The sequence below is a fragment of the Bombus fervidus genome, chromosome 1 (assembly GCF_041682495.2).
Source record: "Bombus fervidus isolate BK054 chromosome 1, iyBomFerv1, whole genome shotgun sequence".
NCBI lineage: Eukaryota > Metazoa > Arthropoda > Insecta > Hymenoptera > Apidae > Bombus > Bombus fervidus.
In genome coordinates this window covers 11,659,444-11,674,277 of record NC_091517.1, presented here as the reverse complement: position 1 = coordinate 11,674,277, position 14,834 = coordinate 11,659,444, and the positions used below count along the sequence as shown (strand labels likewise).

Below are 14,834 nucleotides of genomic sequence, written 5' to 3'. Positions count from 1 at the left end.
GATGATATCTTTTATTGTCACAATACAAGATAAACTACTGGTCTCGATACTCGAACGGTAATGACAACGATCGTGGGGTCGGTATAGCGAATCCACGGCCCACGGGATAACTGATCTACTTTACTTCAAAGTCTAAGTCGAACTCGACTTACTCCTCGTGATACAAGGATTGCTTGATTAACTCTTTACTAAGACGTAGATTATTCACTGATCGTACAAACACACTAGGTATCTAACTAATGCGACTGTAAGAAAAAGAATGACTTTCCGTCGCAACGACGCTGCAGAGGAAAACTATGGTGGGATGTGCCTAAGGGCACGAGGTCATCGGATTCGTCAAAGAAAGCCTCCGCTTGAAGGGTGAGGGAAATAGACGTTGCTGTTAATTGGTTAATCTCCATGTTGGCGGTTAGAAAAGGATGCTAGCCGCTCTCGAGAAAGAGTTCCTAGCGGGAAACGTCGTACGTGAGGAAAGCAGATCTCCCGTATCTTGCCGCAATAGGTGACAGATATACGGGCTGATATAATAAAGACTGTTTGCCAATCTAAAGGACTTTAGTTAACCAGATCCTAAGATTTGTAACGGTTCCTCAGGCTATCTGAACATAAACTGCGAATGATGCGTCGGCATCTGGCGACCATCTTACCCAAAGAATGGGGTCTGTGTGTGGCCGCTGGAATGTTTCATTGTCAAGTGCCGGTACGGCCAATTCTTTAAAGGAAAGCTATGTAACTTCATATCTCTGTTAGGTGGAACGTTCATCCCGTGACCGTGGTTACACTCGGCGACCGGTCGTCGCCTCGAGCCCAAGCTCATTGTCTCAAGTTTCGAATGGCTGTGTTTGGGTTATTTCGTGAATGCTATTGAGGTTTTTCCAAGTAATTCCAACGGGTGGCCCCGTTGTCCTTTCATCTCCGACATATATATATATATATATATATATATGATAAAATTGATATATCGATGAAATAGTTATATTATAATCGTAGTGATATACGTGTAACGAAGAATTTGGCAAAGGTCTTGTTTTCAATGGTTATTAGTTTTAATATATATTCTACTTATTTTTAATTTAAGAATTAATTAACAAATTAAGCTGAAATGTCAGAAAATTTTAGAAGCAGTCTATTATAGAGGGTTTAACTGGTTGCAGTGGGCGAAAATCGTGGTTTCTCTGGAGCGTGCAGTCGCGCAGAAAGATGCGCAGAATTATTTGCAAGAATACAGTATTAAACTGGGACCTGGAGATGACCCGAACAACCCCGCCTCGGAACAGCGCGGAGTCCTGGTTATTAAAAGTAAATCGAAAACTAAGGCGAAGCAACGCAAAGGCGCAGTGGCTAATTGGAAGGTGACGTGTTTTGAGTTGAGATCCATGTTCAAATCTATGTTCAAACTATATTTCCCTTCGTTTTATAACCTTAGCTTTGTGCTTCAACAAGTATTTTTAATGGATTTTGGTACAGTAACGAATCGATTTAAAGGGTCCGGATATGTTTCAAACTTTCCGAAATCTTCGTTTTAAGCGACTAGAATAACAAGAATAACCGGAGTAGCGTTATGAATTTTTATCAGCTGTATTTCTTGCACGATCTTTTCTTTATCTCGATATTACAGTATTTCCAAGAAATTATAATAAACGTATTAATTTAATTTGCATTCTCTTTCTCTCTTCTCTTAGAAACTAATTTCTTTTACACCTTATTACTTTTAATTTAACTTCGATATTACAGGATTTTTTAATGAAATTAAAATAGAAGTATAAATGCAGTTTGCCTTATCTTCCTCTTTTCTCGTAGAATTTCTACACTGAATTTTTTTAATCTCGTTACTCTTAATTTAACTCCTTATGTTTAATTCTTCTGCTTACAGCGCGTAGGCAAAGTGACGATAAACGAATTGAAGAAACGTGGCATAACAGGAGAGGCGTTGCGACGAGTCATGTGGGGCCGAGCATCTTTCTCTACTCCTGTCAGAACAAGGTAATATCAAGTTGCGTTCATTACACGACAAAGGAAGTGATAAATGTAACATCGAGATCGTTAATTAATTCGTTAACGGGGGCCCACGTGATGTCTGAAACCATATAGATTGTCTCGGCTTAATGGAACGCGATACAATTGACCTTGCACTTGTGAGAGTTAATATGCAAGGCATCAAGGGTACGAAATCCGATATTAACGTCAGTAAATGCGGTGCATTCGATATTGGTAACATGAGGGGCATGACACGTGATTCGACAAACTATTATCTCCAAGGACACGATATTGGTCGACCATAATGCTTGACAGTGTCATCATTCTGAGTACTCCTGTCATGGTATCACACGCTGAAGGCACTGGAATTTCTACCAATTTGTGCTAACGAATCTAGTATAGTATCATACGAGATAATATTTGGAGTTCAAGGCCTAAGAGACTAAATTCCGAGGATTCTAAGTGATCAACTATACAAGGCGATCCACTTAACTTTATCACATAGAATATTTTGATTGTTTTTGGTAATATCAAGGAATATTTCAGATACAAGTCGAATAATTTCGAAAAGAACATCATTTGGCATGATTAGTTTTCTCAGTGGATGAACGTGTGAAAGATATATAAAGGTTAGCGTTCTTTCTTTAAGTGAAATCATACAATTTAATAAATTAATCGATCCATTGCGATATTCTTGATAAAAAAGTGTTAACATATTTCTATAACCTGTAGTCGGAAAACTATTAGTTTAGTAGATATTTTAGCTTTAATTTGTCAAATTTAAGGTATAACGAAAGGGTAAGGTATAAAGATAACGAAAACACTGGAATACCACTTCGCGTTTTTCCCTTTGCCTCTCATACGTTAAATTTGACAAATTATAGTTAAAATATCTACTAAACTAAAAGTATATACGAATAGGTAATAAACAGATTAATACTTTTTGGTAGAGACACACTAAGAGAGTAATGCATGCTAATATATTAAAATATATATGATTCCGATTTAGAAAACATCGATGACATTCCTGCACGCGTTCACATGTGAGAAATGCTAATTATGTGAAATTATGTTGCTCTCTAAACCATTCTAGGTGTACTTGGAACATATTTTAATATTATTAAACATAATATTTCAAGTACTACAGTTAGTTGAACAACCTTATACACGTGAATTGTTTCGAAAGCATTGAGTAGACTACGGATATTTATTATGCAGCTTCATAATTCTATAAAGATAATTAAAAAGGAATGGAACCTAGATAGAAAATTGTTTGTTCTGTTACTTTGGATATTTCATATATATTTCCTTATTACTCGTACTGTGCATTTTTGCATCTTTGAATTTGACATAAATTTATTTTGAAAAATTTTAGAAATGTTTAAATTCGCACAGAATTCCGTGGTCTAATCATAATGGTACGGTATTGTATATGTTGGTGGGTTAATAAATATTAATATGCCCATATTGCATAAGTATGGGATATTTTTTCATTGGTTCTGTAGTTCGGGCATTACCGATAAAAATTTACGCGAGTTTAATAGCATTCGATATCAGACAACTGATATTAAGAACGTCTGCATCGGACTTCAATTTTAATGGCACCTCATTGCGATTGATTTTAATAAAGTTAAAGAGTAGAAATTAGCTTGGGAGTAGCAGAGCTTTCCACCAAATCTTACTTACCAAGATATTTAATTTAGGTCGTCATTTGTACTCGATGCTCAAACTTTTAAAACGACGAGACTCGTAAATGATCAGACGGAACGACTTCAGATGATTTTAATGCTCGAAAGGTATTAAAGATGTTAAAGCTTAAACGCTCGAAACTTTACGCGTATATTTTATACAATAAATATTACGAGTTGTAACATTAAAATAAGGTGAATATTAAAATTCGTTTTTACGATCAATATTAATGTGTTTCGTAAAATATTTACATATACAGAATTTATGCATATTCTATTCAATTCCAATTTTTCATCGCTATGTCTAACTTAAATATTTAGCGAAATTTGAAACGCTGTTCATGAATTTCCAAAATATCGTATTCGGTCTCGTTCGAATTTCATTTGTATACAGTGAATCCCATTGATACTCGGCTATCATAGTGTTCGAGAGATTATTGAACATGTTTGTTTACGATAGAGTTAACGAACCGATTGCCTTATACCGCGTTAAAAAACATTCATTAGTTTATTTACTAAATTCGTATGAACTTCCTGCGTAGCAAACGACAAAATAAATAATGTAATCAAATTTTTTACGTATGAAAAATGTTCAGACACATATAATATGTTCTATATAACTAGCTGATATAATATGTATCAGCGTCGTTGTTGACTTCACTGATATCAAACATCGTCGATGCAAATGAGATGCGAAGAAAAAAGAAAAGCAAGGAAAAACGACTCTCGAAATAGGCAAATTATTAAAATAAACAGTAAATTATATTTAAATTATTAGGTTGTCCGAAAAGTGTCTTTCTTTCGCAAACGTGTTTTTTACAACAGTGTGCCTTCATACAAACGTGAAACCAAGTCTGTGAAATGTCACGGTGTTTATCTCAACAGAACAAAATGGATCGTACGTAATTCTACAAAATAATATAAAACAAAAAAACGTTGTGCGTCTATTATTTCCTCATAAAACGAAAGAAACTTTTCGGACAACCTAATAAATTATAAAGTCTCCAGTAGCAGATGTTATTTGAATAATACCGAAAGAGAGATAATCAATTTCTGCGCAGTCCAAACACTGCCGAGCCTCAAGTTTCAGCGGTTACGGCCGGTTTTGGAGACGCATTGACCGCAGCACTGGATGTGATGGCGTTCGCCCACGATCTCGACCTGTCTACTGCTACGGAAGGAATTCCGACCAACATCGACGCGAAGCAGTCGAAATCAAAGATCGCCTGCAAGGATCAAGCGAAATCGGCGACGACTAATCAGGAGAAATTGTCGACGAACGTTCAGCAACAACGGAAATTAATCACGGAAAATCTGGATAACCTGGCGAGCAGTCGTAATGATATTGACAAAACACCCAGCGAATTTGTGGCCGTTCGCGAGATGAATTCGAAGAATGCGAGTCGTAAGTAAAGTTATTGTATTAATTAAAAAGGAATTTTAAGAAAAACTATGAAGAATGGTGGATTGCGACACGACAACGTAGAATAATAATAATGATGTGCGAATATTTTGATATTTTTATTTTAATTTTTATATTTTTAATATTTTAACATAGCATAATAATAAGAAGAATAATATAAGAATATCTTATGACTTAATAAAAACCGTGAAATTTTAAATAGCATTGTTAACCTCTTACAAGGTAAAAGCTTGTTTTAATTTCTTGAGTATCCGTTAAAATATAACCCCTTCACATTCACGAACAGGAAATATCGCTAAATATAACGATAAATGTTTGAACAAAAATTTTACCAACTTTTTATTTTACGATATATACAACTGAATATTGTTTTGTGTAAAAATGGAGTTAAAATTCAATATCGTTAATCCTATAACATCCATGGGCGAGATGTTTTGTGAACCGATTTTTACAGACATCGCGCAAGATATTTCGTTTATAAATGAAAAAGGTTTTTTTTTTTAAAAAAAAGCATAGAGATATTGAAAATTGCAAACGATTCGATAAAAAAAAGAACATTGTTCACAATGGGCATAATATAGCGATTTACAATTTAATCGTAATCTGTAATTTAATGAAAGTGAAAATATTTCCTTCTCTTTTGAAAACGTACTACAATAAAATTGCTTATTTTGATTTTTCTGTCAAACGATGCACTCCGTCAATTATAAACAATTTAATTTCTTTATAGTTTAAAAAGGAATGCAGGACGAATTATTCTTCTTTCTTTGACTGCCTCTACGTGTTCTCCAATTTGTTTATTAAAATCTGATATATCCTCTACATATAATCCAAATTTTGAGTTGTTTCGAAGCCCTATAGAAATGGTAATCGAATCAAGCTTATGAATGTGCATGAATTTTTACTAGCTGCACATAGGGTTTTATTTGTTGGATAAAATTCGATCACAAAACCAAGTTCCAATTTCGATGTTATCCGTTAGAAAGTATCGGGGAATGAAATAATTGGTAATTATTAAATACAAATTATTTGATATTGAATTAAATTTCGAATTTTACAACGTACATATATAACTGAACAGACCAAAGTAGAAATATAAATGTTGCAGCTTTTCGCGTTATTAGGAAATCTTACGAGTTTGCTAAGCAGAAGTCGGTTCAATCTTGCGGATTCTTCGCTGGATGTCTCTCATTATGTCTGCATAATACTCATGTATTAAAACCGAACACTTGTCATTTAACAGCACCTTAAATTCAGAAGCTTGCAGTTTCGATCTTAATCACGATAATTTGGTTATTAAAGCGTAAATGAAACGAGAGACTTTATTGATTAACCTGAAAAGTAGTGCAACAAGCATCGGATAATTTATGGCCTTTCATCCGTTAAGCATATGATTATCATAAATTAGCAAAGTTGTAAACTAATTTCCTTCGTTAATCAAATATTGTAATCCTTCAGTATTCTGCAGCAATTGCTACGATATTATACCTCCATCCTTTAATTATCACCTCTGTTTCGAGGTTTCCATTAACAAAGAACGTTATCAATTCATTAATTGTCACCTTCGTTTCCTTCAAGTTTTTATACAACTCTACGTAAATTTTTATTGCTTTTTACTCGATATAATCAAACTGTGCCAATTCTACAAGATTAAACTAGATTGTAACCATTATACGCTATATATTACACGTATAGTATGTGTAATGTAAAAAATTTAATATACGTGTGTATTTTATGCCTTTTCCCCAAAAAAGGATAGAAGTAATACGAGAAAATAATATTTGTATTTATTTAAAGAATTATTTTTACATATAACAACGTAGCTACTTTGATATTTACAACCATACAGACTTTTCTGCTCAAATTTACTTTAATCCACAATTCTCTCAAATTGCAGATCTTGTTACTCATACTATTTTCTTACGAGTTCGCTAATTAGATAAATATCAACGAAACCATAAATGTAGACTTGATTAACGTTTCGAACAGAAATATTTCAAATATTTTTCAGCGGCCTCCGACGTTTCCGCCTTTCTTGTTTCTGGCGTCCTTGATCTCGTTTCCATTCATGAGCAACAAAACAAAATGCCGCTGTTTCAGGCATCGTTGCACAACAAGCATTTCCCATTTTTGGCCTGAAAATAATTCACATTCGTCAGGATTTAACGCAGCTTGGCCAACTTTTATTATGCAGCTTGCTATGCGCAGGACGTTACTAAAACTTGAAAACGAGCTTGCGCATTAAAATAATGAAAACTGGTCTATTTGCGGCAAACAGAAGTCTGCACGGACGCAGAAATGACAATTTTTAACAACTTCAATTTTTAAACAAATAAATTTAAAAGTAAAGGTAACGATATAGATAACAAATTTCTTTTTTCAAGAGAAAGATTCCCTTTTCTCTTTTCTCTTTTTCGACAGAAAGATCAGCAGCAATTGATATGTTGCTTTCATTCGTATATGTGTACGATTTCTTTTTGTCGGATATAGGTCGTGAAATGTCAAAAATTAAGTTTATTAAAAAGTCTCTTTTCGTGGATTTGAAATTTATATCTTCGTTGTTATTTTTGTTTATACGCATTTTGGTGAACGATGTTTATACATTGTTTAGAATTGTTTGGATTTGAATGAAATAATTTTCTATATTCTTGAGAAAGTGCAATTTCTTTGAACGAAACAGTGCTGGATCGAAGTGTTTTGTTCAAAACAAATAACAAATTACGGTCTTCAAAAATGTTTCTACATTATGGAAATCCGTTTGCATTTGTTTAAAATTAATTTGGTAGTTACTTGATAAAGCAGCTAATTAGTATCAATACTTCTTTTAATCGTTTTTTAAATTTTCTCGGATCAGGTACTTATTTTATGTTTGTTCGTTTAATACATTAACTCGATAAAGTTTCAAGCAAAATAATAGCCTAGTAACAATAAATAAATATCGATAATCATACGATGTAACGTATAATACATATAAGAACGTAACAATTTTATCCATATTTTCAATGCATTTAACTTTACTTCAGCAAAAATGGAACTATGTTCAAAAGAAATAAAAATTGCTACAGCATAAAATCGAGTTCAGTAAAAATGGAGTTGTTGAAATTTTCTTTTTGTAATAATCGCAAACGAAAAGATTTTTCGTTTCTATTCAGAGATACGTCGAATTACACGATATCCGAGCAGTGTCTAAAGAAGAATATATCAATTTTATTAATATTATTTATAGATATAATAGACTTCTCAAAACGATGAATATTAAAAACAAATCTTCAAATATACATATTTATCCTAGATTCGAGCATGGCCGAGGATTTTCAGGATCCGCTTTTGGAGCTTGTGATTGCTTCCGAAAATACGGACGATCCTGAAACTCTGCTGAAAATAGCGGAGCGGGCCGCGGCGAATTTCGAAGTGGAGAGCAGTTCGAAAATAAATCTGCAAATTTTGGAGCAATTCACGATGACTAAGCTACCTATGGAGGAGAAAGTTACCGCTACAAAGAAGCAGTACTTTGTTGAATCGAGCGACAACGATTTTGGTGGTAATGACGAACTACTTTCCGTAAAATATTTCTTTGATATTCTAAGAATTAATCAATGGCTTGGTTGCAAACTAATTACTAAACGCCTATTACTAAACGCGCCACCGATTGCATTAAGCGTAATTGTTACTAGGCGAATTTGAATGAATCATCTCTGTACACTTGCGTCTTACCTAATTTAATCTGCAAGCATCTCATCAAATCGAATTTTATTTTTGCTTTATTCCGAGCAACGAAAGGAATAATACCAGAGAATTATTACAAACCATCAAAATTTCAAATTTATGTTTAATATTTAATATGCATTTATACGCGTATAATTAAAGTATTAAAAAGCAAAGCGATCTCTCAACGATAATTTTACAATGAAAATATCAAAGAATAAAACCTGCAATGGCTGTGTAACCGTAAGTTTCGCTGGAGAGCGTTAAGCGTCACGTGTATTTCATGAAAATTGATTGTCTTATCGCAGGCGATAACATACTCGGAACCGAGGCCCGTCTACGTAGAATAAGATCAGCGAACAACAGATTTATCACGACACGGAGACGGTCGCGGCACACCGACGACGACCTGTCATCCACGTCGTCCACATCCGCCGACAGAAATCCTCAATATCAGCCATTGCTCAACGGCCCTGAGAACTCGGCGAGCCGTCAAATCGAAAGTCGAGAAAGCTCTATCGAAGCAATTAAGCCGCAAGTAAAGCAGAACGGGTCATGCGATTCAGTGAAGATAAAGGTTCAGAAGCGTCGACCGAAAACGGCGAAAAATAGGTAGCTAATTCATAATGAAACTATTTTCTTTTCTCGTTTAAATTATTGATAGAATTAAACTTTAATTATGGAATTAAGGATTAACGCACTTTACTAGCTATGCTAGTAAACGTAGAAAGGTGAAAATATTTTTGAATAATTTACATCCCCAAATCAAAGTCTGTATTTCTGTAGAGTATAAAAAAGTTAAACAGATAAGAAGAGGGACGAAAGGGAACGTTTTTCTATGGACGACATATCAGTAAGATTAAAGTACTGTTATTTGGTTTTAATTAGTATTGTTAGGATTATCCGATTATAAGTTTCTCCCTATATTTACCTGTCCTATCTTCTATTTGTTAGAAAAAGTCTACTTTAGCCTTTAACTACGGACCACTTAACTGTTAGAAGAGTCTGTATTTTCGTTTCATTACCACAATCTAACGAAGAAGCTTGAAAAATTCAACATTTGAATACTTTTAACCGTAAAAAATCTATATCAATGAATATATATATATATATATATATGTCGGGTTTGAGTTGTTGGGGCTTGGGTTATGGGCGTGTAAAGAATCTTCGCCTGGGTTGTTCATTGTTGTTGCACAATCAAGACAGCGTTTATTATCACGGATACAGATGAAATAAGATCGACCAGTGACCGCGGTAACTAGACGCTAATGGCAATGACCTTAGGTTCGATATAGCGAATCCACGGTCCACGGGCTCACTCTTTGTTAAATTCAGAATAGAATTCTATGCACAAAAGTAACGCTCGCTATGACGCTTGGTATATTGATCTCTAGACGATGTGTCACTCACCAAGGAGATCACAAGAATAATTGACTGATCGAAACTTTCCTCTCCTTACGATTGCGTTAGCTTTGTTGAACGTTGGCCCGGGATACCAACAAAACTGCAGCCACCGTTGCTAGGCAGACCCGCGTAGCTGCGACATTGCTCTTGCCCGGGGTTTGATTGTTAACACAACATGTGTCATAATATTGGTACTTTTCTGTTAGGTGGAACGTTCATCCCGTGACCGTGGCTACGCTCGGCGACCGGTTATCGCTTCGAGCCTAAGCTCACTGTCTCAAGTTTCGAATGACTGTGTCTGGGTCATTTTGTGAATGCTATTGAGGTTTTTTCAAGTAATTCCAACGGGTGATCCCGTTGTCCTTTCATCTCCGACATATATATATATAGAGTTATAAATCAAAATATCGATATTAGAGTAATATTATATTATCATAGCTAGAGGTTAATCTAATTGTTCGACGTAATTGATAACAACCTGAGAGTCGTATCAAAAAACTATTAAGAGCTTCAATTTCGCAGAGCTTGCCCTACTTCCTCAATTAAGGTGGTTCATTACGAAAAATCTATACTTATCAGAAAGCAATATTAACGTTTGATATTTCAACGCCGTCGTCATTTTCCTCGATCGTCAATCCCATTACCCGTATCCAATTTGAATCTCCCGTAACGCGAGCGTCATCGGGCATCTAACAAAGCCATACACACGTAACAAAACAATTATCACTTAAAGAACAGTTAAATGGAAATCCGTGGTACGGCCGAACTGACTTCTTTGGACTTTAATAAAATTTCATCGAGCCGCCGCGTGAACGCCCGCCAGAGAAACGAAAGTATAGAAAATACACAATTTCCTGTCCCGGCCTCGAAAAGTAATTACAACATAATGGTCGAGTTACAACGTTTCGTGGCATTCGTGTTAAGTCACGGCTCGGATGTATGTACAACCACGTATACGTACACCGGACAAAGGTATATAGAATCAGGCTGAAAACACTAGAAGCACTGAGCAACACTATCAATAATCGATCGTGTGTCGACATACCGGGACACGAGGAACACGCAATATTGGAACATAGATTTCCTATTTAGATTTGTCGAATGTTTCCTTCCACCATTTTCCGTACAAAGTCTGAAAACAGACAGGTTCGCTTCCGCGTATAAAACACGTACTCGTGGATGAAATTAAGAATGGGTTTTCGATTGTTTTGCATCGGTGAAATTATACATGGTTCATTGTAATTGCGTAGATCGTAGATGATGTAACTGAGAAAGGAATAATACCGTAGTATCGTTCAAAGGTATCTGGATGCTTGCTTACTTTTAACGCAATTTTATAATTTCGTTATAGAATTACACAGAGAAAGATCCAGATTAATTTTACTCTTTATTATTAGACTGCGGATTTTTATGCGCTTTTATACTTTTACGAATAGAACTAAAGAAATGAAATTTAAATAGGAATTTGTTTCATCTCTCGAGTATTATAATAAATACTTTATTTTGTGTATTTTATATATTTTTGCGTGTTATATACACCATAAAATTTCCCATAAATATATAGAAATCCGCATTCTAGTGATAAAGAATAGAATCGGTCTGGATCTTTTTCCGCGTAATTTCGTAACGAAGTTATTTGATTCTATCAAAAGCAAGCAAGCGTTTACATACTTTTAAGCGGTATTGTGCTAATATTCCCTTTATTTATTATTATAGCTGTATCCCGTAGCATGTTACGACACGATAAAATTTGTTTCTAAATAATTTGCGAAGAATCGACATCTGTAAATTTTTTCTTTCCTTTCAAGAAAACATGTATTTCGTTGTTACTTCTCGTAGAAGCACGGAATTATTCTAAAGAATATCATAAAGAATCGGTCTTTTGTCAATTTTATTAAGAGTTTAAAGGAACATTCCTTTAAGGTGCACAATTTTTCATTGTTCAATTTCCAAGTAATCGTGTTTCAGAACAAAGAGAGCACAGCAAACGAGTCACTCGAAACTATAGACTCAGAGCTCTGATTAATCGTCACAATGAAATCATTGTGTGTTACTCAGATTGCACAGTGCTCGTTGTTACCTCGTGAATAGAATAATACAAGACGTTTTGTTCCAACGTTAGAATAAATCTTACGCATCTGCAGCAGAAGTTTGCCACGCGAGGTACCTATTCATCGAAACATTCTTCTTTGCGGATTATCTGCGAGGTAACCGCTGGAATTTTATGGGCGTGACAGGATAGAAAATAAATTTCAACGATTATTATTTTCAACCTATCGTATTTTTCTTTATGAACTGAATGAATTAGACACGAAAGACAGTAATCATTTTGTTTCTGAAAATTTAAAAGTTAATCATACTAGTGTAATACAAATGTGTCGTTGAACTGAAGAAAATTTATAGGAAGTAGAGAGTCCATCGATTTAGCTTATGAGCGCTTTAAATATATCATTGCAGCATGAATATAATTAAATATAATTGTTGCTATAATTAACCTCAATTTGGAAGAATTTTCTTTATCTTATACGTATTCCTTGACGAGCGAACATTATCGAGGATAATGAACTCTTGAAATAACAAAATTGTTCTGTAAAATTTTTCTCCGAAGATGATTAAATCGTAGTTGATATTTTCCTTTAAAAAAAGATAACGAATTTAATACTCTAACGTTTTGAAATAATCTATTATTACTAATTATAACTTTATTTGAATTTGTTTATAAATTATAGTCCTTTCATAGAAATAATCCCATGAAACGCGACAGGTACTTTTTTCGCGCTTTACCATACGTGTGAAAATATTTTTCTAAACAAAAAGTCGAAAAGAGCGTAACAGTCCAAAAACTAGACTCCAGAGTTAGAATGTATTAAGTCTATTTTTTTTTCAAAAATAACATTTTACATGTTTCCCGTGTCAAATTCTTCGCTCTTTCCGATGGTAAAAATTTTCTCATCCTAAGCTTTTCGTATAATAGCGTAAAAATAACATTCAGTCCGTATTTCGATACAAAGATTTTGCAATTTTGATTTGCTTTGCTTTAAAGTTTGAAAAACGTGACTTAATACATTGGTTCTGGGTTCGAGAAATATTAAATTTATCTAGCACGTTACACGATGCATTTGTCGCTCTCTACGACTACTAATTCTGCCACTGTTTTGTCACGTTATATAGTTTACATATTTCGTTTCTTAATTGAAAAATTTCTTACAACTTTTCATTCTGACTGACGTTGGTTCGCATGAGTCGCATTACTCGTTCCATCATCGACTTGTCACACGATTTTTATCCGAGATCCTAAAGCAACCAATGGGACGTGGATAACGAAATGATGAATAGCTATCCGAAACAAGTAATGTAAATTACCGTGCGCGAATTTCAAAATTTTCCGCACCGATATGTAATACGGGAGGCGTCTGTTACCGATACAGTTAGTTTCGGTGGAACGTCAACGTCCTCTGTAATTATTCCACGGAACTCGATGCTGCGATAAATTATTAATCACTCGTTAATAATTCTTCTTCAAACGAACGCCATGGGACAACGAAATCGGATCACGACGTATGCAGCCGTTCGATAAACAGTATTGGAAATCACGCGAGCGCGATATTGCTCGTGAAAGAAGGGATTTAAACGCGGAACGATCGGTGATATCGACGATTACCAAAGGCAAATTGAAAGTATAGCTTTATTAGGCGGGATAAACGCGGAGTGCGAGTCGTTCCCAGAGCAAATTGAGATTATGCGATAAAAAGGCGACAACGGAAGCGAATTCGTAAATATTGTCATAATGAATTGCTTATTTATCCGATCGGATTATATTGTTTAATTGATTTCTTCCATATTGGCGTATGCAGGGACGTAGTAATAAAAAGTGGGGGAATATTATTTTCGACAAAAAGTATGAATGCTTAATTCCATTTTACATGACGAGCTTCTATTTCGATCATTTCAAAATCAAAGAAACATCGGAACAAATGCACAAGCGGCGAAGTATTGATCACAGTCAACGTCGTCGTTTCTATTATTTATCGAATCAGCTAAATATGCAATATCGATCTGGAAGTAGAATTGAATAAATTCGAACAAAAGCATTACACGTACATAACGCAATATCCAAAGAATCATTTATTTTTATAACAGCCATTTTTTCACCAGATATGAACGACATTCAGGGCTGTTATGCTATTGGAACGCGTAGTCATTCTCGAATTCCAATTTTGTCGCGCTTCGATGTAAATTATTTTTCGAAATATTTAAATATACGCGCTTATCCATGGTTCTATCGACGAAGATAAATTTCCAACACCGTTAGCTGCCACGTACTTAACTCCAAATTATTACGCTTCTACCCAGAGCCGCATTTGCCATAAGGCGCATTAGGAGCAAGGTGGGGCCTCGCTCTCTACGTGGCCACATCTTAAAACTTAACTCGGCAACCTAATTAGACCTTGTAACGGCGTTGTTCCTAGGGCCTCCAGAAATATACATACGGATTTGCTTCTACTTTCATCATTCAGTTCCAACGTTCTTTATATAAAATTCAACTTCCTAACCCGTAGAAAGAAAACAAGTAAGAAAAGAAGTAAGAGAAAACGGAAAGAAAAAAAAAAAAGACGAAGACGAAAATAATAAGAAAA

General features: G+C 34.8%; 1 protein-coding gene and 1 long non-coding RNA gene across 4 annotated transcripts in view; one reads left to right on the top strand and one right to left on the bottom strand.

Moving 5' to 3' along the window:
- Iav (transient receptor potential cation channel subfamily V iav) overlaps positions 1-14,834 on the top strand; it is a 58,175-nt gene that overhangs the window by 41,806 nt on the left and 1,535 nt on the right. For all 3 annotated transcript variants that reach the window (XM_072000234.1, XM_072000243.1, XM_072000226.1), the window contains 5 exons: positions 1,155-1,352; positions 1,874-1,983; positions 4,727-5,070; positions 8,381-8,629; positions 9,102-9,405. In XM_072000234.1, coding sequence (XP_071856335.1) covers positions 1,155-1,352; positions 1,874-1,983; positions 4,727-5,070; positions 8,381-8,629; positions 9,102-9,405 — 1,205 coding nt within the window. The remainder of the gene's footprint in view (positions 1-1,154; positions 1,353-1,873; positions 1,984-4,726; positions 5,071-8,380; positions 8,630-9,101; positions 9,406-14,834) is intronic.
- LOC139985657 (uncharacterized) lies at positions 6,375-13,744 on the bottom strand. Its single transcript, XR_011799467.1, has 3 exons — positions 13,618-13,744; positions 13,406-13,533; positions 6,375-7,223 (listed from the first exon to the last, which is right to left on the bottom strand). It is a non-coding gene; the product is annotated as an uncharacterized lncRNA (long non-coding RNA).